The sequence below is a fragment of the Podarcis filfolensis genome (genome assembly GCF_964270895.1).
Source record: "Podarcis filfolensis genome assembly, chromosome: 2".
NCBI classification, from domain to species: Eukaryota; Metazoa; Chordata; class Lepidosauria; order Squamata; family Lacertidae; genus Podarcis; species Podarcis filfolensis.
In genome coordinates, this window is record NC_139605.1 from 118910743 (window position 1) to 118938601 (window position 27859).

General features: G+C 43.2%; 1 protein-coding gene and 1 long non-coding RNA gene across 3 annotated transcripts; one reads left to right on the plus strand and one right to left on the minus strand.

The window, feature by feature from the left end:
- Positions 1-10: 10 nt before the first annotated feature.
- Positions 11-27859, minus strand: TAC3 (tachykinin precursor 3). Of its 2 annotated transcripts, XM_083599554.1 has the most exons (8): positions 27778-27859; positions 27645-27711; positions 19293-19430; positions 8041-8149; positions 6411-6440; positions 4700-4753; positions 3707-3781; positions 11-418 (listed from the first exon to the last, which is right to left on the minus strand). In XM_083599554.1, exons 3-7 carry the CDS (start codon positions 19404-19406, stop codon positions 3708-3710), a joined length of 381 nt encoding a protein of 126 aa, XP_083455680.1. In that variant the 5' UTR covers positions 19407-19430; positions 27645-27711; positions 27778-27859; the 3' UTR covers positions 11-418; position 3707. The 2 variants fall into 2 exon arrangements, with proteins under 2 accessions (XP_083455680.1, XP_083455679.1); XM_083599553.1 differs by lacking the exon at positions 27778-27859 and having other exon boundaries at positions 27645-27735.
- LOC310756000 lies at positions 425-4690 on the plus strand. The gene is made up of 3 exons (XR_014544627.1): positions 425-1790; positions 4335-4444; positions 4539-4690. It is a non-coding gene; the product is annotated as an uncharacterized lncRNA (long non-coding RNA).

Sequence of the window (27859 nt, forward strand, 5' to 3'; positions counted from 1 at the left end):
ACACACAGTGGCAGGTCATAAGTAAAAACCCTGTAATTATAGAAGATTTTGAGGTGTTCTTAATCTGTGCCACAAAAGGGTGGGCAATGAGGGTGATTTTGCTTGTGGCATAGGAGTTTTCTGCAGATCAGGTAAATATGTACACAAAGGGACAAAGCACCATGGGGAAGAGTTACTTTCAAAATTTCCAAACAGTGAACACTAGAGAGTTACTTGAGGAAAAGGCTGGAATAAAGGGCAGAATCAAGGAAAAGAACATGGCAACAAGGAAGCACAGGACAATATGAGGTCTCCATGGTACATCGAAGGGTTCTGGTTTGGTTGAGAGTGTGCTGGGCTTTGGTGGATGAAATCAGCTTTGTGTTGGTTTCTCGAGGTCCTGCAGACATTGTGATTGTCCACACGCCTACATGGATACCTGTATGAGAGATCAAGGGGGGCAGAGAAGGCTGAAGTTAAATTGGTTCCAACATTCAGCACAGTTCCCTGTCTTGGAATCACGTCTGGGCATGGAAGAAAATGGCAGGCTGGAATCCAAATAGCTGCTTAAATTAGGGGTTGCACAGGTGATTTTTTTTTTACTCTCCCATTTCAACAGCTGATCCCCATCCCATACTACCAACTGCTTGGGAAATGTCCATCAGTTTCAAAAGTAGCTGTCATGTAACATGGGTGGGAGTGGCTGGTGTTAAAGCTCTCTCAGTTTCATGGAAAGGATTTGTGGTTCTTTGGGCCCAGGCAAGAAATGTTTAGAGTACAAGGAAGTAAAAGATAAAGGAACCCCTGACAGTTAGGTCCAGTCGTGGACGACTCTGGGGTTGCAGCACTCATCTCGCTTTATTGGCCGAGGGAGCTGGCGTACAGCTTCCGGGTCATGTGGCCAACATGACTAAGCCGCTTCTGGCGAACCAGAGCAGTGCACAGAAACACCGTTTACCTTCCCGCCGGAGTGGTACCTATTTATCTACTTGCACTTTGACGTGCTTTTGAACTGCTAGGTTGGCAGGAGCTGAGACCGAGCAACGGGAGCTCACCCCGCCGCGGGGATTCGAACTGCCGACCTTCTGATTGGCAAGTCCTAGGCTCTGTGGTTTAACCCACAGCGAGCTTTTGTGTTTCACTCAGAACAACACATTTCCAATGTTTTGTTTGTTAAACAAAAACTATGACCGGTTTCTCTACTTGAGCAAGAATTTCAGTGGCACTTGCTCAAGATTAAGCAGTTTTGTATCAGTGTTCCATTGGGGATGGCTGCTTTTGGAACATAATGTGCACACCTAATCTGTATCCTACAGGCCCATGCTACCACCTTGTTTAGCTTTTGTTTATCCCTTAAGTATGTGCAACTGTGAGATCAGCTTGGCAAGCCAAATTTGCACACCCAGTGTAGAAACGTTATTATCAATGACAGCTATCAAAGCATTGGTTCAACAATTGTGTCCAAAATAGTAGCCAAGACTTTTAGGTGGGTAATTTAAAAATTCAGATTTCAATCTGAGTTAGAGGGGCATTTAATTCTTTTGTACAGGTTTCTGTAAAAAAAAATGCATAAAAGACAATTGCATCTGAGTTCAGTACTAATTATGTAATATTAAAGACAGTGAGACAGAGGGGGGGAGGGGGAGCAAACTATATTCTTTACTAATCTTGGATCTGAAATATTTTTTAAAAACTTGATTATTGCCTATTCTATATTATTTTTAAAATCCTTTAAAATATAGCAACCATTTTTACATATTTATAGAGATTCCTGCTGCTTCATGGATTGCACAGTACACAGTCGCTTCCAGGTAATCTCATTACTGATTATTATTATTTGCATACAATGTGACATCAAGCAATTGTTATCCCACACTTCCCAGTGCATTTTCACATGCCCCTCCTTACTTCAAAAGGCCTAAATTCCTCAGAATCAGGTTTGTGGCACAAGAAATCCACTTTGTAGAACATGAATTTTTGTGGATATGGTATTGAATCCCACCCACAAAAGAGCAACAGTCTGGAATTGACCTGCCATCTGCAATGTTGGCAGGATGGAACACGGAAAAAGGCCACCACCTGTTGCATCATTAGATACATCAATGCTTGTTTCTAGTTCTGAATGGCAATGAAATTTGCATATTTTATGGATTTTAGTAGTTGCTGAATACTGTGGTTTATTGTCTTATTTGATTATTTTGGCTTTTACCTACGTTGGGTTCAACCTTAGACAGAGAAAAGCAAGACACAGGTTATTAAATACAGTTTAAAAATTTTTAGCTGCATTTCATACTAGAAAGTGTTTTGACAAATTATGTGCCGCTGAGTCACTGTCTTATTACCAAGTGACTCATAACTGAATTTGAATTTGTGAACTGACTCCACTGCATTAACTCTGTTTCAGTTGTGTATGAAGTGATGCGGGAACAAGGTCTGAAGTGTGAAGCCAATGATATAGCCATTTCGCACATGCATCCTCACTTAGGTATTGTATACACAAACATTATACCAACAACATACACCCACATGCTAACAGTGTTCAGTTAAATATATAGAATTCTTGTAGACACACACAGAAGCACAGGAGCCAACTAGTAGAAAGTAGTGGGCATAGTGTTGATTCATCTGTGTGCGGTTCCCAAAATGCTTGATTTTTCTGTATCCTGAAAATGCATAGCAATTACATTTGGAAGTTAATGGCTCTGAGGTCTAAGTGTCATTGGCTTATCAGCAACAGCATTGAAATTACATAATCATGGAATAACTACTGTCATTCACCAAATTATTGAAACTGAAGAGTTAACAAAAAAGGAGGTCACATACCCATTCACTATGCTAATTGGAGAAATGGCATCAAAAGGAGTTGCAGTTGGCTGTTAATAGCCTGATGTAGATGGTAAATGTTTTCCCAGATGGCTGAAAAAGCAGCTTTGGCATATAACATAGTCCTCATGTAACAGAAGAAGAAGGATAGTTTTATGCTGCAATAAGGACTTAACGGCCAGGGGTCCCTTTACCTTTACCTTAAGGACATGTAACTTTCTCTTTTTATTTTCTTAACCAAGTTGGAAAGTTTGCCTCCTGAAAGCCACCCCTTGATCAATTCCACCCATTTTATGAATGAAATGATACAGTTAAGAGAAGAGGGTAAACTCATTTTAAAGACACAAGGGAAAAAAGCTATGAATTTACTCTCTTTTACTAGCCATATCATGTCATAAGATTTCTGAAAATAATTTCATGACCACTTCTTGTCCATTGCTTTCTTCCAGAAAAGTGACGGGGCTAGTGTAATTTTCCCACTTGTAAATTACAATCTTGTGAACCCATCAAAGTTGGACTTGTCATGGTCTCTAGGTCTACCTACAGCAACCCATCAAAGTAGCTTTGTTCCTTGTATGAGCATTTCTCTTTAAATATCCTTTTCCCCTGCTCCTGTTGTACTGAATAGATGGCATTGGTGCCAGGTTTGTGGCATCTCCAATGTGCCTCTGACTTGCACTGGGAATGCCTGGAGATCAACATATTGTTCTTCTATGATGAGGGGCAGGAATCTACACTTCAACTTAACCACAAAAGAAAAATGTATGAGCAGGTGTGAGTGCACTTGTGTTTGCATTTGTGCATGTATTGGTGTGTGTGTGTGTGTGTGTGTGTGTGTGTGTGAAGCAGTATTTCAAAGAATAGCTCTCCCTTATAGTCAGGTTCTGGGTCCCTTCTTCCTTACCTCATTCTGCATTCAATGAATACTTTAGGTCGCCAAAACCAGTGAGTGTTCCCTTATTGACATCTGTGGGATTATCTGAAATTAGAGAATGAAGCAAGTTAGTTTTTCCCAGAGGCATTTCTGTTCAGTCCCTTTGGTGGGTACTACATCTTCCCTCTAACTCAAAGGTAATGGCATCAAAGGATTCCTTGCCCGGTTCCCCAACCTTTACAATCAGTTAACATGGCAGAATTTATTTCTTCATTCACCTCTTGAGTTATGAGTGAATAATATTTCCATTTCAGACAGTCATAAATAACCACTATGGGCACATGGAGTTTCTTCTGAGAGTATATTGATTCAGACATGCATTAGCGATGGGACACATCTCACTTCTGTTGTTACACCTCAAATGGGGGTCATCAAGATGGAAGGTTCTATGAAGAAAGCTGAAGGAACGAGAGTGCTTATGCTGAGGACCAACTATGGAAGGTGGGGAGGGAAGAAACAAGCTATAGCCAGATTCTGTTTCTGCAGTTCCATTTGTCCAGGGATAGAGGAGACCAAACAAGAAATAGAAATCACCCACTACAAATTTGACAGTTTCTCCTTCCTCCTCCCATACCCTTGTTCTTTGCTTTCCTTTTAGCTGTAGCTGCTTTACCATGTTCCACCTTCTCCACTGCTGTATGATCTAGTTTAATGCAATCTGAAAAGATTAAGCCCTGGATATTGGCCCTTAACGACCAAACCCACCAGGTAATTGCTTTTTAAAATGAAAACTCAGATTCCCATGAAACTGCATTCTAAAACGAATGCCGTGTTTTGGGTTTTTCCTCCTTCGTTTCCACAGAACTGCATCAAACACACAGCCCTGCCTAAGAATTAGAAAGTTGAAAGAAAGAACCCTTACCGTACATTCCAACTAAGAAATCTACCAAGAAATCTATTGAAGCCTATCAAGATTTTCAAGGAGTGTGTTTGAGTGTGAAATCTCTTGGCTTACACACCTACCAGGCTCTGTGGTCCTTTTCCCCATGAGTCCAACAAAGAAATCATGCATGTCTCCTACAGAGAAAAACAAGAGGGTTACAACAGGTCAAAGTATCAGCTGGATTTCAGATTTTAGAAAAGAAACAACAGGACTATTGTAATGAATGGCTTCTAAATCTGCTATGGTGGTGTTTGGGTGCCTTTCTTGTAGGCTCTGATTAGATACTTGCATTCTGATCATCAGGGATGACTCCAGTGGTCACAAATAAGTTTCTGTAAATAACACACTGCCGCCACCATTTTAAACCAGCTTCTCAGAAAGGGAGATATTGCTGATTGTGAGTTGAGGAACTTATGGAATATCATGCTGAACACCTCATTCATTTCTTACTATATAATGTTTCTGTTTTTAAAAAGTGTCATGGAACAGTTTGTGTAAATGACAATAGATGGCCATGCCGACTGCATCATGATAGCAGTGGGCACAGCGAGCAGGTGAAGAAGGAAAGCCAAGTAAATGTATATATATGAGAGAGAAATCTGTCTTTGGTCATCTGTTCCCTGACATTCATCTCTCACTTGTGTCCTATAACCATCTGCATTCATTCATCTTAAGAGATTCCAGCCATCTTTTCTTTGTCATACCTCCTGCCATTGCCTATTCTGTGGCAGCACACTCAGATGGGCAGGGAATAATAATAATTATAATAGTAATATCATCATCATCATCTGACAGTGGCAAAGATAACAGCTTCTTTTCCCCCTGTGGGGCATTGCTTTCAATTGTAATCCTTTGCATGTTTACTCAGAGGTAAGCCCAAAGAGTTAATTGGAGGTTACTCCTCACTAACCAGGTTTAGGACTGCAGCATTACAGAACAATCCTTTACCTATCTATTCAGGTAAAATGGGACTTACTCCTGGGTAAGTGTGTATAGGATTGCAGTCTTAATCAACAGTCAGAAGTCTTCTTTTCACTCTCTCGTCACTTTTTATCACGAGCAGAAAACTGCTCTTTTTTCTTCTTCCTGCCTCATTCTATCATTCTTACATGCTGTCCCCAGTCTCACCTGCACACACTTCTACCTAATTCTTATGCCAGTCATCCTAGGAACTACTTCCATCGCTTTTACTGCAGTGCCATTGGGAATCCTGGCCTCAGTGAAGCCATTGGCCTGGACTGGTCATGCTATAAATGCCAAGTACCATAGGGGAAGAGAGAGGACAGAAACCCCCCAGAGTGAAAGATATGGGTGGCTGGAGATGAGGCAAAGAGCCCCATTTCAGCTTCTTCTGCTTTTTGCGCATGGTTTAAAAACCTTATTAGACTGTGACTCTCATGAAAATGTTTCCTCCACCATAAATGCACTAGCAACCTTAGGGCTTGTCCAAACTTCCACTTGTTCTGTGCCTAGAAAGCAGGAGTATGAGCATTTGTCATCTCATCCTGTGCTTTCTAGCCATGAGTCCAAGCCTTTGCCCTGCTGTTTCCCCCCAGAAAATCCACTCTTTAGTGCTAAATTGGAGCAAACGTCAATTTGGAGAAAACCTGATGTTTGCTCCGATTCAGCAGTAAAGATTGGGTTTTCCCGGGGGAAGTGGCAGAGCAAGCACAAGTCTGGTTGAGCCCTTAGCCTCACCCTTCAACAGCCGCTTCAAGCTATCGTTAGGGATCAAGCCATAGCCCAGGGACCTCCTGGTGTGCAATGCAAGCAAAATAAGAGCTGACTTACGTTTCTGGGAAGAGGCAAGTGCCTGAGGATCTGAAAAAAAGAAAGAACAGGGGTTCTGGGCTACCAAGGCACAATACACATCTCCAGGCCATGACTGGTTTGTAAGGTGGAACAGATGCCTGCTGGGACTTAAGTAGTGAGTTTTTAATTTAAGATTAAGATCTTAAATACTTTGGGTGAAGATCTATGGACTTAACTTACTTTCCAGGGAGCAGTGTACTTTCTAATAGTCAGCAGGGGGCTTACTTATCAAGGCCCTTGATGAACTGGGTGCTTTAAGAGATTATGCTAATACACAAGCAATGGTGTTCTACACCTCTTTTAAGTCTTTATTTCATGTTTTTTTTCCTTTGTGTGTTCATGTTTTCATTAGGATTCCAGTGCATAGCCTATTTAACTGCTGATCAGTGGCGTAGCGTGGGTTGTCAGCACCCGGGGCAAGGCAAGTAATTTGCGCCCCCTAAGCCGTGGATTTGCGCCCCCTAACCCGTGGATTTGCGCCCCCTAACCCATGGATTTGCCCTAACCCCAGATGTTGCGCCCGGTGCGGCCGGCCCCCCCTGCACCCCCCACGCTACGCCACTGCTGCTGATGACCAATGGTGTCATCAAGAATATTCTGAAATAATTGGGCTGAAAACTTTTGTCACTGAAAGACACTTTCAGGTGTTGACTACACCTGATATCTTAAGGTGTTATTGTTTTGATATCTTAAGGTGTTATTGTTATTCCTGCCAGGAAATACAGCTTGCATTTTGCGTTAATAGAAATATTCCCAACTGTCTCTAGAAATTTTCCCATCCCAAATCCAAGGGTGATTAAACTCTCACACACAATGTCCATTTTGTTGTAGGTGTGGCTCGTCCTGCATTTAGATTTACATTTCTGGCTGCCGCTGCAAATATCCCCTTCGTCCAAATGTTGGACTAGGACCTGGGAGGGAGAGCAGAGCTCAGTTCCCCATTCAGCTGTTAAGCACATTCAATGACCTTGGGGCAGTCACTATCTCTCAGACTAACCTACTACACAGAGTCATTGTGAAGATTTTAAAAAAATAATTAGCATTTTGAAGTAGTGGGAAGGTGAAAAATCTCAAGCTCTTTGGAGGAAAGGTAGGATATAAATGTAATAATTACAACAGAAATCTGAGGATGGTTCGTATATGTGAAGGCAACCCCTAAATCTATTCTATTCCATGCATAGCTTGTCGGGCTCTCTGCTGGAATGCTTGCTGCTATTGTAAAGTAGACTTCATAGAACGTACTTCGAACGAAAAACATAAAAATGTCCCATTTTTATTTTTTTATTTCATACTTTATTTTTATTTCATAAAATTTATATACCTCTTGATTGTAAGAAAAAGCCTCAAAGCAGCTTACAAAAAAGGCTTTTCAAATAAGGTTTAAGAAAAAAAGGTTATGAAATTATACGTGTTTATATGTTTGTTTGTCTATGTATTGTTAGTTGTGAAGTGTCTTAATTCATGTTGGAAAATCAATAAAAATTTATAAAAAAAAAAAAAGGCTTTTCAAGTAACCAAGGTGACTTGAGTTGCCTAAATGCCAAATTTACTCTTCTGTTTCATGGGAAACTGCCGTAACTATTCGGAAGGTGAAGGGAACAGGACTTACTGACTTCCTCTTTGCCTGACAGTCTGAGCAGTGCCTCATAGGAAATCCCTTGGCCATCATACAATCGCCGGAGCAAAGAGGGAGGAGTCTTATAGAAGTCTGAGCTCTTCTGTTGGAAAGAAAGGAGAAGACAACTGAGAAAGAAGTACCAAAGCTCATGTGGCAATGTATAGCAGAATCGGCTAAAATCTTCCCCAAACAAATAATTCCCACTGTCACCTTCAATACCCCTAACATGGGCATATCAAATTTCAATGAGAAGGCAGTTTTAAAAATATTATTTTCCCCAATCTGAACCAGGTATGTAGCAAAAGAGTTGGTTCAGCAGTGGCCACTACCAGCTTTTTGTGGGAAGAGCTAAAGAAATAACTGTAGAATTCAGCTCACGATTAAGGGGAACTAAACTGCTCCATGGCTTTAACTGTACAATAGTTTATGGAGAAAAGCATTGATGCAAAATCTAGTAGCTGAGCTCACACACAGTATAAAAGTGTTTTTAGTCCTCTGTTAGCCTTCTTTTCTAGTCCTTTCCCCAGAATGCTCTCAAACCCCAATCTTTTCTCCATCTTCCTCTATACTGCGTGCTCATTGTTATTTCGGAACTTTCCCTCACAATCTGTGTATTCAAAGCTATTCCACATAATGTGCTGGGATATGCGTCCACCAATCCCATTTTCTCCCTATGGCTTGGGAGAGGAAAAAATGGCAGGTTTGAAGAGCAAGCTTCCTTCTCCTTTCCCCCCTGGCACATCAAGTGCTGCCTCTGTGCTTCGACATGCCCATTCCTGCTGTTCCCTCTGGTCACAACCACCATAGTCCAGAGGGTGCTCCCTTATTGCAGAGTCCCCAGACGCCCAGAAGAGAAGACAAGGCCAAACTTTATCCAGCCTGCTGGGCAGCAGTGAATCTGCCTAACAGTGCTTGCTATAAAAACCTCATCTGTCAATCTTTCTTGCAGCCTGGTTCCTATGCACATTATTAACCTGGAAGAAATTAGCAATTTGTTCATTGGAGCTTAATGCCAGGTAAATGTGCAACCTCTAAGCTACTTGCACAAGGGGAAATGAGGAGCTCTCAGACTCTATCCAGTGCAAAATATGAGAATGCCTAATACATAAGGCTGTGGTGGAAGGCTGTCTTGGAGATGGGTAAGGGAACAGGGCGATCTTCCCCAAACCAGTGGGAACACCATGCTAATCAGTACCCGTATGTAGCAAGACGTGTGAAGCAACAGGATGTTTAGTGCTGGAAGAGCAATTCCTCCCCATTCCTTGGGAAAGGGGGTAGGGATTCAGAACATAAATTTTAAATAGATATGTTGCAAAGTTTGACATGCACACCTCCCAATCACTTCTCAAATTATTAATGTAGTGTAATGGTTCTAGGGGTTGCTCGTGTGTAAGCCGGTGCTTATCTCCCCGGCTGGGTGCAAACACCTGGCTGGGTTGCCAAAGTGAACCTTTTCTGTCCGGACAGCCACTCACCCGTGGCTGACTCAATCGCTGGCAGAATCCGTCAGTGGGCGTTTCTTAAACTTCTTCCAGCAAAGAAGTTCTTTGACGCCTAGTCTCCTCCTACTCTCTCTGCGCGAAAGCCTTCTGCGCAAGGAGGGCGTGGGCAACGGAGGACCCCTACTCTCCCCGCTGGTCCCAGGCAAGGAGTCATGGGACCGCCTCGCCGCTTCCCCCATCTGCCCCCCTTCTCCACTGGTGCTACGCTGATTCTCTTCCCCAGAAGATGGGCTGCTTCTCCCGACCCCTGGACGCTCTCTGGAATCCCTCTGACTTTTGCTCTGTCCCTCCGGCACTGATGGCAGTTCCCTGACATCCAGCTATGTGGGATTTTGGATTTTGCAGTTGCTTTGCATGGAATTCTCTAAATTCTCACTGGAGATTTTTGAATACTACTGAATGCAAATCAATATGAAGACTTTTGAGTCTCATTTTTTCAGATTCCAGGATAGGGTGGGGGTGAGGAGGGAGGTATTGTACCAGAACTTTCACTCTCTAATATGGATAGTCAGAAAGCTTTGCTGGCACAGATACGACTGTCTCCATTCAGCTCCCCACCCTGTTTCTGTTTCTAGGCAAATTGGACTTGTCCCATGAACTTCCAGTTGCTGACACCTACTCTAAAGTTTTGAGTTCTTTACCAGTCTCTCTCTCTCTCTCTCTCTCTCTCTCTCTCTCTCTCTCTCTCTCTCTCTCTCTCTCTCCTACTTCTGTGTGGATTTGCATTCCTCAATTGAGCTGTTGTGTATGGGCATATAAAAGCCTGAGTGATTTAAAGAGGCCCATACCCCTTCTGTCCTACAACAATTCAGAGAAAGCCTCTATCTGAAGAAGCATAAAAGAAATTACAACAATATTTTATTCTTCAGCATACAGTGTGGAGCAATGGACAAAAGAAATAATTGTTGTCAGATTCCTGTCGATCCGTGAAATCAACTCCTGGGAAAGAACGTGTGCTCCTGTTAAAGCCAGATTGCTACAGAATCCCCTTTCTGATACACTGCTGCCATTACTTGTGTTATGTACTGAGTTGAATAGGATCCAAACTGCAGCAGTCTGATTGGTCCTAGAACAATAGGATCCAAATTGCAGCAGTCTGATTGGTTCTAGAACAATAGGATTCAGAATGCAGCAGTCTGATTGGTCCTAGAGCAATGCAGCGGTATGATTGGTTGGCAGGAACCACCCAATCATGCTCCAGATATAAGTGAATCCACAACCTGATTGACTTACAGTAGAATTCCAGAATTAGCCAATCATGTGCAGCCCATTGTGTAAATAATGTATATAAAGCAGATACTTTGAGGGGACTTCCATTCATTCCTCCTCACCACTATGAGCTGAATAAAGAGCATGAAATCACTTTGCGACTCTGAGTATATTTCAACTTGTACATTACTTGTACAGTAGGCAGGACCCTGATGACCTGCCTCAATCTGAGAAAGTCCATGCGCTGAGCTGCTTTCACTGTGAAGATAAATTTCCTGCTTCAGAGAGTGAGTCGCAGTAGGAAGAGAAGCGTTGAGATCCCAGCAGCAAGACTGACAAGGCAACACATCTCACAAGGAAACAAGGGCTATGGAGTGGGGAAGATATAATTCTGCTATGGATCTCTTCAAAACGATTTCTATATTGCTGACCTCATCACCGAGCAATTCAGGAGGAGGGCACCTGTGTAGCTACCATCCAGGTGTGTCCCCCTCCCAAGCAGGAAAGCTTATGAACCTCATATGAACGAGAAGAACCTCATATGAATGCTACGTAGTACGTACATAGTGACACAGGGAATATGATACAATGGGATATAAGCCTTCCGGGGGGTGGGGAGGTGCTCCCTATGCGTTTCTGTGATTGATAGTGAGGCTCCTCCAGTGCCAGGTCTACCCATTTTGTTATAGAGGGTAAAAGTGGGCTCTGCCTCCCCCCCCCCCACTGTGAATAAACATCTTATAAACTTCCACATTTTGCTTATTGTGGGGTCAGATACAAGTCTTTAAAAGTTTTGAGCAGATTCAAAACATAGCGAAATTTTCAACCTTTGAATTCATCATTTCCAAATACAATCTTATAAAAATAATATTCTATCAATATGGAACCGAATGGTGCTTCACGGATCATTTTGGGATGCAAAAGTCGGTTTTGCAAGGCTTACATTTGTTTCTGAAATGTAAAAATCAGCAGACAGGTTTTGTGTGCAATAGTATCTAGACTTTGTCTAAAACAACTGCCCTTGATTTCCATTGTTTTTGCACATATTGCACATCCACAGTAGTATTTTTTAATTAAAATTTGTTTTCTATTTTCTGTTCACAGGCGCTATTATTTCTGACATTGTGATCTGACAGACATTGCATCTTTTGACATTGTGATTAATATTTGTACGAAAAAAGGATGTGTCTGTGGTACTGACAGCCTGAGTGCAGAACTTGGCAGTGTAAGAATTTCAACAGCATATTTACTACAGCCTTCATAGCATGTAGAAACTTGAAGGTGAAGAGTCAGAAAGTAGAGTGGGACTACAGGGCATCCACTGTTCAGAAGGCAGGAGTATAATGCCTGAGCTCTGTGAGTGCAGCTTTCTCCTGATTGAAGTGCAGAGTGTTTGAGGACCGGGACATTCACAGGGAAACCAAAATGCTTGTTTACAAAGCTATTGTACTACCAACCTTACTGTACGCTCATGAAACATGAACCACCTATAAACACCATCTCGAACTCCCTGAAAGATTCCATGAACAGTGTATCCGAAATTTTTTACACATCACTTGGGAAGACAAGCAAACTAATGCCAGTGTACTGGAAGAAGCAAAGATCACCAGTGTTGAAGCAATAATTCTTCAACATCAACTTCGTTGAACTGGTCATGTTGTACGGATGCCTGATTATCATCTTCCAAAGCAACCACTCTATTCCAAACTTAAAAATGGAAAGCGTAATGCTGGTGGTCAACAAAAGAGGTTTAAAGATTCTCTCAAGGCAAATCTAAAAAAAATGTGACATAAATACTGACAACTGGGAAACACTGGTCTGTGAGTGCTCCAATTGGAGAACAGCCTTTACCAAAGATGCCATGGGCATTGAAGATGCTAGAACTCAGGACGAAAGGGAGAAATGTGCTAAGAGGAAGGCACGCTTGGCAAACCGTCACCCTGATCAACTCCCGTCCGGAAACCTATGTCTCCACTGTGGAAGGACGTGTGGATCCAGAATTGACCTCCACAGTCACTTACAGACTCACTCTTAAAACTGTGTTTATGGAAGACAATCTTACTTGGCTATGAGTGATTGCCAAAGAGGACAGCCTTGTATCGCTCTCAGTGGGAAATGATTTCCTTGCCCTTCTCCTATGCAATGGCTTCTGTCATCCCAGACTTCCCCCCTCCACACAAAAAATCCAAATCATGTGAGAACCAAGTTCTTGGAGTAAATATTGGCCATCAAACTTAAAGGTTCTGATGTAAAGAAAACATAGCCTTTAGTCACAAGGCTCTCACTTGTACATCTCCTTTGATAGCCAACAGGCAGTCCTGGACAGGTAGCCCTATGTCTGCAGATTTTGATGGATATGAAGTTCCATCCTTATTTCCCGTAATCAAAGCATAATTTTCAAGTGAAAAACTTTGTCAATTACATCTACCGTTCGTTACAGAATTTAAATCTATCTCGAAGAATAAAGCGGGAGCAGGGCGGGGGTGTCCTCTAATTTAATCTGGTTAAAACTGCTGCCTATGCTAAGAGTGAAGTAATTCCAGGAGAAAGAAATGTGAAATTGGTCCAAAGGTCAGCTGCATCCAAAAATGTGGAATTGCTTCGTGAGAGCCTTAAAGCTACAGTAATTTGAGGCTTTTTCTTTTCTCTTTTTGGACAGTAAGGATGTGACAGGAAGAGAAGGTGATGGGAGAGGGTTGAATTGGATTTCTCAAAGCTTTTTTATCCTCAGCAGATCTGATTCAGATGGGATTTGACAAAAACAGCCACTTAAGACTCCAGCTGGGTCTTGTCTACAAAAGTAATTTGCAGAGCAGAAAGCTCTTTTTAAGAGAGATTGGGGGGGGACACCTCATCTTCTTTTTAACTTCCCCTTTTCATACCTATGAAAGAATGCCCCTTTTACATCAGATTAGAGACCAACTACACACCAAAAGCCTCTTCAGCAGACTTAGAATATGGAAAGATGATTATAGTTTTGGCTACCAAGAAGGTGTTCCACCATGCATGTTGCTTCCAAATGCCAGGAGACTGTGTGGCCAGCTCTATGCATTCAGCACCACAAGTAGATCAGCCTTCACTGACCTGTCCAGATGTTTTTGGACTACAACTCCCATCAGCCCCAACCAACATGGCTAATAGGGATCGTGGAAGCTGTAGTCCAATAACATCTGGAAACCACAGGTTCCGCAGCCTTCTCCTAGGTGATATACAATACTGAAGATGCCATTATCTCTGTGTGTGAAAGACAGCGATAGAAATTGTTCTCTCCAAACTTTCTGCTTAGCTTTGAAAACAAGACAGCTAATGATCAAGTTCACAGATCTCCCTCAACCTCTCATTAGCCAGACATCTAATTTTATACTAGATTGGAGCTGTTTGGTATTTTAAGGACTGAGAGATTTGAGTTCCACTAAAGGTTGCCTTCATGACCTTGGGCAAATGATTTAATCCTTTGATATCTTTATAAATGGGAAAAAGTTGTGGGGTAAACATTTCAACAATATAATTTAGTTGCAAAAAAAAGCGAACAAAGCCAAAAGTATGAGCCTTTGAAGCCAGGATCTTGGATGGTTTTATACTTGCTTCATTTCACTGTGAAGCTATTTTAAATAATTTCTCTAATACGTAGAAATCAACCTCTTCGCACATGCAGATGCACTGAAGTGCTTGGCTCTCAAGCCATCGCTTGGCTACCAAGAGACCACTGGCTCATAGACGCTCTCATCAGTGGCGTAGCGTGGGGGGTGCAGGGGGGCCGGCCGCACTGGGCACAACATCTGGGGGGGGTGCGGAAGAGACTCGAGTGCTAAAATCCACGGGTTAGGGGGCGCAAATTACTTGCCTTGCCCCGGGTGCTGACAACCCACGCTACGCCACTGGCTCTCATTTCAGACTGTAGTGGGAGAGATGTTCCCTCCTGCGTAGTCATTATCGCAGACCAACATTTTATTCTCCACAGGATGTATAGGCTTTTAGGTTATTGAAACAGCTTTGAGTAAAAAAGAAAAGAAAAGAAAAGAAAGAGCAACTTTTTGTAACTGCACCAAAGAGCCTTCTTTGAACCACTTGTTGTTTCATTATGTACAAGGCCCCATCACAAAAAGCAATGAGGGACCAACAGCCTAACACTGAGAGATACCCAACTAACTCCAAGGAATCAAAAGTAGAGCAGGATACAGACCAAGAGCCTGACCCCGTATATCTCTCCTTTTGATCCTTGAGGTCTTTGGGGGTCGCTGTTAGCAGCCCCCCATGACTTGGATGCACAGCTCATAGCCACAAGGAGCCCGTAAATTCAGTAATGTGGGCGCAATTTTTTGGAAATCCCTTCCAGGTGAACTTCTAGTCCTTAGTTAAAGGTAAAGGTACCCCTGACCGTTAGGTCCAGTCGCAGACGACTCTGGGGTTGCGGCGCTCATCTCGCTCTATAGGCCGAGGGAGCCGGTGTTTGTCCACAGACAGCTTCCAGGTCATGTGGCCAGCATGACTAAGCTGCTTCTGGCGAACCAGAGCAGCACACGGAAACACTGTTTACCTTCCCGCCACAGTGGTACCTATTTATCTACTTGCACTTGATGCGCTTTCAAACTGCTACGTGGGCAGGAGTAGGGACCGAACAACGGGAGCTCACCCCGTTGCAGGGATTCGAACCGCCGACCTTCTGATCGGCAAGCCCTAGGCTCTGGGGTTTAGACCACAGCGCCACCCACACCCTAGTCCTTACTGAAGACTTATTCTTTTTTGTATCTCAGCAGGGCTTTTTAAATTGAACTCTGATTTTATAGTTTGAGTCATTTTAGTCTAATTTGCTAGGTTTCTTCTACATAACTGTGAACATAGGAGCCAATTCCTAGGGGCTGAGGTCCCTTCACCCCCCCATAAAATATTTGAGAGGGCCGCCCCCCAAGTTGATGTGCATTGCCATTCAAATGGTGTGCATGTGCCACATCTTGTGATCAGTTATGTGGGGTAGGGCTTACCTGCCCCCCCCCAAATATTTTATTCAAGTTGGCACCCCTGTTATTAAGTGGTATACAAACTGTTAAATAAATAAAATAATTAAGAAGCTTGTATACTGTTTATGGTGCACATGATTTGTTTTAGAAACATAGGGGCCATTTCTGGAGAAGGCTCCAGTATTCAATAATGGGGAGCTTCATGCCCTGCAAATCTGTCTGCCCCACCCTGCAAATCTCTTGGCCTCTAGTCATGCTTTTCCATCCATATGCCCACGTTGTCTCTCACTTACTTGAGCTTCCCTTCCCATCACAGTACAGTGCTCCCCGCCCAATTCAAAATAAAGCACACTATCATCAATATTAATGCCTGAATAGTATGTTGATATAAGGTAAGTGAATGAGTGCCCAGGAGAGGAAACTTGATGTTATTTATTTACTAAAATGTAAGCTATGAACCACTGCGGTTGATGGACAAGATCGCTTATGGGTTTGGGGGGGGCAGAGGGATGTCAAGCCTGCTCCCTGTGTTGTAGGTACACGTCTGGGGTTATCTCTCTTTGTACTGCTGGTGTCCACATCTGATAGAATCACCAGCAAAGCCACGTTTTCTTTCTTATAAATTAGTGCAGGCATAGGCAAACTTGGCCCTCCAGATGTTTTTGGCTTACAACTCCCATGATCCCCAACTAGCAGGACCAGTGGTCAGGGATGATGGGAATGATAGTCCCAAAACATCTGGAGGGCCGAGTTTGCCTATGCCTGAACTAGGGCACCAGTTTTGCATTTACTTCTTTTCTGTTCTCGTCTGTTCATTGAACAGTTTCCAGCCTCCATACCCATGCAATAACTGCTCTGATTCAGCTAGCATAATTTACACTTGAGTCCCGTTGTTCCATCACAGATAACAGAACAGGTGGATGGCTACTTCAGCCTCATCCACACCATACATTTAAAGCATATTTAAAGCACGTGGATCCCCTCAAAGAAATCAGGGAATTGAAGTTTACCCTTCACAGAGCTTAATGAACTGCAGATTGCAGGATTTTTATTTTATTTTATTTTTTGGCAGGGGACGGAGATGGGTGACAAACACAGATACCACATCCATGCTGGGAAACCATATGTACACATTTGCCTGTGATGGGTTCACATGTGGCTAGTTCACTGAATCACTGTGTGCATGTACCAAATTAAACTGCCATTTGCCAAGTGTTCACTATTATACAGAGTCCATGTGTAGCAAAAGGTCACCGAGGAAAGGCCTTAAGTAACATGAAGCTAAGCTGGTCTGGATCTGCTCAGTGTTTAGATGGGAAACCACCAGGAAGACCCCTCTACACTGCCTCAAGTCCCACCAATGCAGAAAGTGTGTGTGTATGATTCACATGCACTTCACATGATGGCACGCACAGAAAATGCTTATGGTTTTCCAACACAGAAGCTACATCTGTGTACAAAATCACTGCATGTAAAGCAGGGCTCATTAACAAGGAATTTGGAAACCTCTCCTGCTACGTTTAGGTCCTGTTGTTCTTGTGTAATAAATAGATTGGTAAGATTTGTGAGCCAAAGCAATCCCAAAGTTCTAGTTGTGCCAGAAATGTATGAAGAGCCCTTCAGGAGCAGTAGCCAGCCATGACCAGGCAGATGCTTCTGGGCTCTCTAAGCAGGCTCAGGAGAGTTAATCCCTGTTCCAAAGGAGTCACAATGAAAACACCGAGTAGTAGGGGAATCAGTATTTGTTTTCAGTTTCAGCTTTGTAATGGAGGTCCTGCTCAACATGTTATCATCAAACAAGATTAATTCAGCAGCTGCTTGGGTTCTCTGCTGTGGTCTGAACATTACGGAACTTCCTCTGTTGAGAAATTCACTAGTTCAGGAAGGCAGTTTATCATTTTAGAAGTTTGGACTCAAGACTGAGAATACATGGATTCAATCAACACTGAGCCACGAGTCCCATTGGCCAATTGCTGTATCACAGCCTAACCTACTCCACAGGGTTGTTGTGTGGATAAAAGGAGAAGTCGTCTGAAGTACATTGCTCTGGCTTCCAGGGGTTTCTGAACCAAGCCAAATTATATGCAAACTTATGTTTGTGTATGTGCACTTTTCTGGGGGCAGGGTCCAGCATTTATCAGATTCTCAAAGACGTTTGTGACCCTCAAAAAGGATAAGAACCACTGCCTTAGATGAAAGATGTATGAATGTCTTGCCATGGGGTGTGTTTATGGGGGAACCGAATTAACATTTTTATAGGGAATAAATAGGATCTTCCTCTGTATTATAAAACTCAATACTCCTTCAAACTGTAGCAACTGCAGATGAAAGTTAACAGATAAATTACACAGTACCACCTTTCTTTTTAATTGATTCAGGTTTCTAGCCTTGAGAAAGTGACTAGGCATGGTCACATTTCCTGATTCTCTAAAACAGTGTACATTGGTAATATATTTTCCATTATTTGTTTGTTCATTTCCATTTTACACTGTAGGAAATCAGGTAAAAATAATGAAATTGGGGGCAGGGGGCAGAATCCAATTTTGTGTTGTATGTCAAAACTTGAAATATATCCTGTTTGCAAAACGTTAGAAAAAAAACTATGTTGGAAAGAAACCCATGAAATATAGAGAAACATCAGAATAACTTTTCCAAGCCTTGGACAATTTACTGTTGCAGAAGTCACAACAGGGGAGTGTTTGGGGATTATTATCTTTGTTTAATTAGCTTCTATCTGGGTATCAAGGGACACGGGTGGCGCTGTGAGTTAAACCACAGAGCCTTGGGCTTGCTGATCAGAAGGTTGGCGGTTCGAATCCCTGTGACGGGGTGAGCTCCCGTTGCTCGGTCCCTGCTCCTGCCCACCTAGCAGTTCGAAAGCACGCAGTGCAAGTAGATAAATAGGTACCACTCCAGCGGGAAGGTAAACGGCGTTTCCATGCACTGCTCTGGTTTGCCAGAAGCGGCTTAGTCATGCTGGCCACATGACCTGGAAGCTGTACGCCGGCTCCCTCGGCTAATAAAGCAAGATGAGCACCGCAACCCCAGAGTCAGCCACGACTGGACCTAATGGTCAGGGGTCCCCCCCCCTTTACCTTATCTGGGTAAAACAAAATTATGCATTAACTTTAGTATTTTGAGTCCTCAGGTTCTCCGAAGTGGATGTTTCAACTCCTGAAATGCAAGGCTCTAAAAACCGCACTGGTACCATGGCAGGAACTTACCGTATTTTTTGCTCTATAAGACTCACTTTTTCCCTCCTAAAAAGTAAGGGAAAATGTGTGTGTGTCTTATGGAGCGAATGCAGGCTGTGCAGCTATCCCAGAAGCCAGAACAGCAAGAGGGATTGCTGCTTTCACTGTGCAGTGATCCCTCTTGCTGTTCTGGCTTCTGAGATTCAGAATATTTTTTTTCTTGTTTTCCTCCTCCAAAAACTAGGTGCGTCTTGTGGTCTGGTGCGTCTTATAGAGCGAAAAATACGGTATTTGGAGCAGATCCTTTTCCAGCACAGAAGCCGTTCCACTCACCAGCAACCTGCTATCCCCTCTTCCAACAAAATTCTAGCCACTCTCACCTTTGTTTGCATTCCGCTGGGCAGCTGCTGCTCCTGGGACTCAATACAGTAAGCCTGGCACAGTTTTGCTGCTATTAAGGACAGCAGCACTGTCAGCACAAGAGGACTCTTCATTCTCTCTTCCCGAGGGAGCGACAGCTTGGGAAGGGGAGCAGTGGGAGAGGGTTCAGAAAGAGAGAGAAAGCGGGAGAATATCAGTGCGAAGAATGGAAACTGCAAAGTGTGGAGGGAGCACAGGAGTACCTACATACATATCCTTCATCATGGGAAGAAAAAGAAAGCAGATAAATAACAGCAAGCAATTTTATGTGGAACTTTAATTAGCACACTGCCATTTTCACGCTTCAGATTTGTAAGAGGAACAAGAGGTCACTGCCTATTATTCCCTTATAAGTACTACATAATGACTGGCCAATTAATTTCTGGGAAAGCTAGTACTTTGTTTTTTAAAAAGATTATACTGAATCCTCTCTAAAGCTAGAAACAGAACACCACCAAACATAACATGTCAAACATGTTTATTTCATATGCAAAGCTGGTTATTTCCTATAGCAAGACACATGAACTGGGGTTGACGTTTGTGAGTGTTTAAATTTCTTTTAAATGAACATGTCACGCATCAGGCAACCCCACCTACAAAAAGGCTCCCATTCTCTTTCATCTATCTATCTATCTATCTATCTATCTATCTATCTAATCTATCGAAATAGAATCTGGCTAGTGTGACCATGGTGATGTGAAGTTACTCTTGTTGCTCCACAGAAATAATTTCTCTGCACAGCCTTAGAAGACAATAAAGCAATGCTTCCTTAGCTACCTCCCTTCTTTGAATTCTTAGGCTTAAATTCCATCTCTGCTTCTATCTTTGCACACAATCAAAATGTTGCTTTCTGTCTCCTACTCAGGAACAGAACGAATCAAACTGAAATTACCTACCTAGTGGCATGCAATTTGGACTCACAGATTACGGCCTTTGATACAACCCAATATAATATTTGCATTAACCTTTATCAGTCAGACATATCCTCTCTACTGAAGACAAGGGCATTACTTCTCCAGCCAATCAGCCCATGTGTCAGAATTTGGAACCCATCACTGGATTAACAAGCCTAGGTTAATTGTGGGCACAATCTAATAAAACCACCATGGATCAAGAACACTGTCTGCCCTGATATTTAATGAAGAAGTACAGTCTCAGCTGTAACAGTAAGATAAAAAAGGTCACCTCAGTAGCAGGAAACATTTGGTACACTGGCCACAATTGTTTGGGAATTATTTAAAAGATGCATATGCTTCTTTTCAGCTTATGCTCTGAAGTGACATGCAAAGCAATAATATAAAAGCAATTAGAATATAAATAATAAACTAAACTAAAGCGAAACAAGATTCAATACAAAAACATCAACAGCAGAAAATTGGAAAGGGAGTAACTTCCAACAGGACAGCGAAACAAGATTCATTTCACTTGTTTAGGGAATTGCATTAAAGAGGCAAATGGATGGACAGCCCACAGAAGGATTGGAAGCAAACTAGTAACCACCTCAGTTGTTTAACCACAGGCTCATATTTGTTACTAGCCAAGCAACAAGATTCTGCACCTCATGAGTATGCCAACACAGGGGGCATTGCAAGAATCTCAGCTGGTGACTTGCATGTTTCTCATGTAAAATATATGAAGTAGGTTTTCTTCTCTGGTGGATTTAAAATATTGTGTTCCTAATTAAGCTTCAAAATAAAGTCCTTGATAAGCTAGCGGTAGCTTGCAAATACAGGTTTGCTGATGAGCTGGTGAAATTTACGCCATTGTTCCTAGCTGAGAGGGTATCACTGGCTGGAGGCCACTATACAACACCAAAGCTGGACTGTAGCACCAGCAAGGAGAGAAGTTTATGATTTCAGTTTGGATGCACCATAGTAAGCCATCTTTCCTTACTGATTGTGCTCCTGAACAAACAACAATGGGGGGGGCATCCCTGTGTGTGGCAAGGGGAAAGTAATAAATAATTTAAAATTTAAAAATTCATGAAGGGAAATGGGTCGTTTTTCCTTTTTCTAAGACATAGATGGGTGCCTAAAATGCACTTGGGTGACTGCAATGTGCTCTGCCTTTTTGAAGTTGCCGCTGGTGCAAAATGCAGCAGCCTGAGAGAGGCATGTCCCAGGGCACATGCATTATTCTCATTTTGGTTCCAGTGTTCGAAACTCCCATTGCTCTAGGCGCATTTTGCGACAGGGAATTTCATTAGTGCAAGTAGCTTCTGAGCTCTGGCTGCGCCTAAGATTTCAGATTAAAACTGCAGAGAGGAAGGAAAAGAGGACCCTTTTCTGCCTCCCCACTTCTAGCTACTCTCTGTAGACTGGAGAAGGGGGGTGGGCAGGGGAAGGACTAGACCATGTGAAAAATGAGCATAATATTTCAGCTGCAGTTCATTCATTTTCAGCTTTGTATTCTTGTTATAAAAAAGCATGCCTAGACATTCCATTGCTGTGCCCATAACCTAGGTTTAAGGTGCCATTTAGCTCCTAGCTTTCATATCTCAGTTTCTAACACTGTTTGGTTCAACCACTGTGGCTGCCTGTTTCCTTCTGGGGCTAATTACAAAGTGGTGGTATTTAACCCTTAAAGCCCTTTGCAATCTGGGACCAATCTTTTTAGACAAGAACGTCCAGCAAGGGTATTGGTCTCCTCCATGGCACCCACATGATACGTTGCCCATTTTAAGTCTACTCAGCTCTACCACTGCCACCCTTCCAGAAAAAAAGGAAAAACATGGTTTGTAAAGAAAGCTAATCTGGAAGCTATTGTTTTAAACAGCTGCAAATAGTATCTTTTAAATCTGCTGGCTACTATTATTGTTTTCCTGCCAGGTTTTATATGGTTACACATTATTTCAGTATTTTGTTATTTGTAACTGTTTGCAACTTTGGAGGCAGCAGACAGAGAATACAGCTAAAAATGTTTTATAGGAATTAAATAGTTGTAAACAAAATTAATTGTTTTTACATTTCCTTCTGAATGGTTTCCTTTTAATCACTCTTACTTTCCCAGACCCATTTTCAGTTTCAAAGCTTTTCTAAACTCATCTCAACCAGGATTACAGACTTTTCTGTGAGTTTGCACACAAATAATGCTTTGAAAATCAGAATGCAGGGTTAAAACTGGTGAGGTACCATATCTTTATTTAGCTAGCTATTTAACCACAAGTATATACTGCTTGATTGTAAAAGGAACCTCTAGGTGGATTACAAAAACTTGGATGTACAGTAGCAATGGTTCATAGCAACCCAAATCAGATTATCAGCATTCTCTAATGCAGGGTTAGTCAATGTGGTGGCCTCCAGCTGATGTTGGACAACAACTCCCATCTGCACCAGCAGGATGGCCAATTTTCAGGGTTGATGGGCATTGGAGTCCAATACCATCTGGACGGTACCAGGTGGGCTGACTCCTGCTCTTGTGTACGTCTGACCAGTGTGAATATGCAACATTACACACTGAAAATTATTCATTTATTTATAGATGTATTTATATACTGCCCTTTTGCAAAACATCAGGGTGATGTGCAGGAACATAAAATCATATTAAAGCAATACAGAATGAAAAATCAAGAGATGTTATAAACAACCACATAAACTGCCAGCATAAAATAAGTTATTTATTTATAAAATAATTATAGATTAAACGCACAATGATGCCAGATTATTAATATTCACATGTGGATACTGTCATTCACCAAATTGCAGGCAATAACTACAACATATATGCATGCACACAATCAATTTTACTTACACCTATGGTGTTTTAATTTAAGCACCACGTAATGGATATAGATGCACATAGAAATGTGTAAATGTCATCATCATTAAAGGAACAAAACGTACATAAGGATAACTTTGCCAAAAACCCACAAGCAATCCCTATTTCAGACAAGGATTGTAGCTTGTAGTCTGGGGTTCAGCCTCTAGAGCCTCCATTTAAAGGATCTCTGGCAAAACCTGAAAAAGCCTCTGCCTTAGTCTTTGAGCTAATGTCAGGCAGAATGTTATGACTCTACACAAGACAATTTCATACATTTACAATTCCAGGCCATTTTCTTAAGCAGGGTAACAGGAGAGATGGAATGACAGCTTTTACTAATCTCCTTAAATTATTTTGTCCAAATATTAAATTATTTTGGAAAAAATAAATGTATTCTTTTATTAAAAAGCTTGTATTTTAAACCAAGCATGTGCATGAAAACAACTTACCTCCCCCACATATGTACACTTCTATGCAAAAGCAGGGCCAGGGTCAGACTCTCTCAGCCCAGGGCTGCTGACAAGTCCCTCACCACTCCAGACTCTCTCCCATTTCTGCATGCAGTGATAGCAATGCCCCTCTCTCACTGGGTCACCTCATTCTCCCAACATTGTCCCTGCCCCTAACCAGGACAGGACACCTGTCCTGCTGGCCACCACACATAGGGACAGCAGCACCACCACTTCCCCTTATTCTGGGCTGCCACTCACCATCCTCCCTGCCAGTCCCACCTCCTGCCCCTGGGATGTTTGGGAATGAATTTTATAGCTCTATAGGCCAGGGCAGGGCATTTTTGGTTATTAAACTTAGTGGGTGGTGACTGCAGAGGGCAGCCAAGGTTGCTCCCATTCAAAAGCAGTTCGAGAGCCCTAGTAAGGTGGGTGGTGGGTGGCAGGGCCGGGCTGGTGTTGGGCCTTCTGATCCTCTGGAGTCCTTAGCCTGTGCCCAACTGGGCTGCCCGCTGGTGTTGAGCTTGTGCACGTGTCTTTGATCATAGGAAAGGTGTTATGAATGTGCCCTATATAATGCATAGCAATTACTTCTTAAAGGTAAAGGGACCCCTGACCGTTAGGTCCAGTCGTGACCGACTCTGGGGTTGCGGCGCTCATCTCGCTTTATTGGCCAAGGGAGCCGGTGTACAGCTTCCGGGTCGTGGCCAGCATGACTAAGCCGCTTCTGGCAAACCAGAGCAGCGCACAGAAACGCCGTTTACCTTCCTGCTGGAGCGGTACCTATTTATCTACTTGCACTTGGACATGCTTTTGAACTGCTAGGTTGGCAGGAGCAGGGACCGAGCAACGGGAGCTCACCCCATCGTGGGGATTCGAACTGCCGACCTTCTGATTGGCAAGTCCTAGGCTCTGTGGTTAAACCCACAGTGCCACCCGCGTCCCTAATTGCTTCTTACCAGTCCCTAAAAAATGCAACCCTAATTCTAAATAGCTGATAGTCATGAGAACCTTGAAGAGGAGAGAGCATGCAAGGGCTGATTACTTTGGCTGCCATCCTGTTATTCTGAACATAAGGAGCCTAACTTTGAGGACTGCAGTCTTTACATAACTGCAGTGTGCAATTACATAGATGCTCTTACACATCTTAATCCATGCTTGTCAGTATATTCACATTACACGGATGCATACATATGCTTGCTTATTGTAAGCATTGTGTATGTCACACTAAACAAACACACTGCTATAAAAAAATTTCCCTCTCAGACACACTCCTTCCTGCATCCATATTCCTGCTTGCTCCTAGTTATACTCCAGCATATTGATGTTCACCCTCATGCTAACTCAGCCTTGGTCAGCCATCCAGTGCCAGTTGCACATTTGCTTAGACACATACCTGAAGCACAAGTGTGTTATGTCTGAAATGAGATACTGTAATCTATAGAGAAATACCCCAAAATATACCAGATTAAAGGCGGTATTCAAAACTTACTTGCTTGGTCTGATGCCAAGTGTTTTCTCCATTAAAGGAAAATCATTTGGTTCACCTCCCCACACTTACAGCAAAATTGCTATAACCCTGAAAATAGCAGCCCCACCCATTTACACTGAAAAGCAGTTCCTACCAAAAGACAAACTACTCCTCTAAAATGCAGCCAGTCTGTTAGCAAACAGTTAACTTGCACTAAGTTTCAACAGCTGTCCTGCCAGAGATGCAAGTTAGTAAACTGGGCACTCAGCAGCACTTGATCCTGCCTACCAAACAATTCATCCTGATAAGAAAACATTCGTAGGCAGCATGGCCAAGCTGGCACAGAAAGAGGGGCAACTGCTTCAGGGGCCCTATGCTATCAACTATACCCTGTCTCGTGGTTGCTCTGAAAAGCTTGGCAATCTCTCCAAAATAGAGATCAATCTTCTTCAGTACTTTGTACAGCAATTCACCGCACTGAATTGGCTATTCTTCTTTATTACATCACATGTTTTGGCTGCTAACTTAAAAAGTTTGAAATGTGTACATAATAATGTGACAACGAGGTGTTTTGCAAGCATATGTATCATGCATATTCACTTGCCAGGGAACCAGGACAGGCTGCACCTCCCTGCTGAGTATATAAAGGTAAAAAGGTAAAGGACCCCTGACAGTTACGGTAAGTCCAGTCGCAAACAACTCTGGGGTTTCGGCACTCATCTCACTTTACTGGATGAGGGAGCTGACGTTTGTCCGCAGACAGTTTTTCTGGGTCATGCGGCCAGCATGACTAAGCCGCTTCTGGTGAAACCAGAGCAGCGCACAGAAACAACATTTACCTTCCCGCCGGAGTGGTACCTATTTATCTACTTGCACTTTGATGTGTTTTCGAACTGCTAGGTGGGCAGGAGCTGGGACCGAGCAACGGGAGCTCACCCCGTCATGGGGATTTGAACCGCCGATCTTCCGATTGGCAAGCCCAAGGCTCAGTGGTTTAGACCATATACCCATTAGCAAATCTATGTTTACCTTTGCCGTGTATATCTTCCATAACTGTGCATGGCTCTTCTTGAAGACTCGGGGTTATTGCCTGTTCTGAGGGTCTCTTGGGCAAAGCAAAGGGGTCCTCACACACCCTGGATGCTACAGTATCTTTTACCTCTAAGTAAATACCTCCTGTGAATGACAGGCTACCACCTCCCAAGGCAATCCACTCCCCAGCCAAAAAGTCATTTTTTCTACTGTTTAGCTGAAATCTGCTTCTCTACCATTTCCACCCATGAATTCTAGCCCAAACCAAGAGAGAGAGAAATTCTGCTTGGTCTTCTGTGCGGCAGTTCTTGAGGTATTTGAAGAAGACTGTTATCATGTCTCCCCTTAAGCTTCTTTTCTCCGGTGTTGTTGTTGTTTTGGTATGTAATAAGCATGGAAATAAGCATGGAAAAAATAATAATAATAAAAAGCTTCTCTTCTCCAGGTGTATGAGGAGGACACCTCTGCCTGGATATGCCATTTCCTCTGTTACATATGCATATGACATCTTCGTGCTCTGTGACAATTGATTCAAAACAACCGATTCCCATCCACTGGTTCCATACTATGCCTCTAAGGCACATTCGAAGCATGTTCTTTCCCTCAAAGAATTCTGGGCACTGTAGTTTGGTAAGGGTTCCTGGGAACTGCAACTCTGTGAGGGGCAAACTACAGTGCCCAGAATTCTTTGAGGGAAAATGTGCCCTCAATGTGTAGTCAGAGCCACTGACGCAAATTTGAACCCACATTTCCCCACACTTCGGAGCAACCATAAACCTCTGCTAATGGAGAACACGACAGGATGGCTAGCAGATTTTAGGAAGCGACTAATTTGTGTTTCTCCCTTTATTAAGCATCACCCAGAAATCTCAAATGCATGCTGAACCAGAGAATATGACGGGAGATCAAAGAGTCGCATTGGCACAAACCCTGCCACAAACACACACACACGTCCCCCAGACTTGAGCAAATTCTTCGCAAGTGGAAATTCAACAGGTGGAGCTTTCCTCATGACAGAAACTCAGTGATGGGGAAACATCTGTAGAATTTTTGCCCTGTGCTCTACACAGTATATTATTATTAATAATAATAATACTATTACTACACAGTATTGGTTGCAAAGCTCCGAAAACTTTGTCAGGAGGAGAAAAGTGGCAGTTCTCTTAGAACAGGCATGTCCAACAGGTAGTTCGTGACCTACTGGGCATTTGTGGTAGATCACTGGCTCCCCCCCCCCCGAAGCTCGATAACTGGCTCCCCTAAAAAAAAGCTTTGCCCTGCACCCCGAAAAACGGGCTTTCCTCCTCCCTAAAGAAAAGCTCAACAACTTTGAACCCCCCAAGAGGGGGTAGATCACTGCCAGTTCTTAACTCTGTGAGTAGATCGCAGTCTCTTGGGAGTTGGCCACCCCTGTCTTAGAAGATCCTGCCCCCCCCCCCCCGTGAAATGATGGAGCATCGTCATCCATGAAGTTCGGTGAGCTCTGAAACTTCCTGCCCCGCACTTTATAGATATACCTCACCCATTTCCCGCACTTTGGGGTCTGTCGCCCCCTCCCCGCCCCCCTCTCTCCCAGCCACGGGGCCGTGAGAATCACCCACCTGGCGGAGGAGGGCGATTTGGCGGGAAGTCCGCGGCGCGCGCTCTCGTGCGGACGGCAAGCGCTGCCTCGGCTGAGGGCAGCGGCGGCGAAGGACGGCGCTGCTGCTCTCCGAGCGCCTTTTCGGGCCCCGCCTCGGCTCGCTTGAGGAGAAGAAGCAAGCGCGCTCGAAAGTCGGAGGAGCCGCGGCGAAGAGTGCCTCGCCGCCCGGCCGCC

Excerpts from the sequence above, each read along its gene's own strand:
- TAC3 (XM_083599554.1), bottom strand. The coding sequence starts at position 19,406 with ATGAAGAGTCCTCTTGTGCTGACAGTGCTGCTGTCCTTAATAGCAGCA. Across the intron at positions 8,150-19,292 it reads CCAGCGGAATGCAAACAAAG|AAGAGCTCAGACTTCTATAA; the intron begins GTGAGAGTGGCT and ends TCTTTCCAACAG. Across the intron at positions 6,441-8,040 it reads GTCAGGCAAAGAGGAAGTCA|ATCCTCAGGCACTTGCCTCT; the intron begins GTAAGTCCTGTT and ends TCTTTTTTTCAG.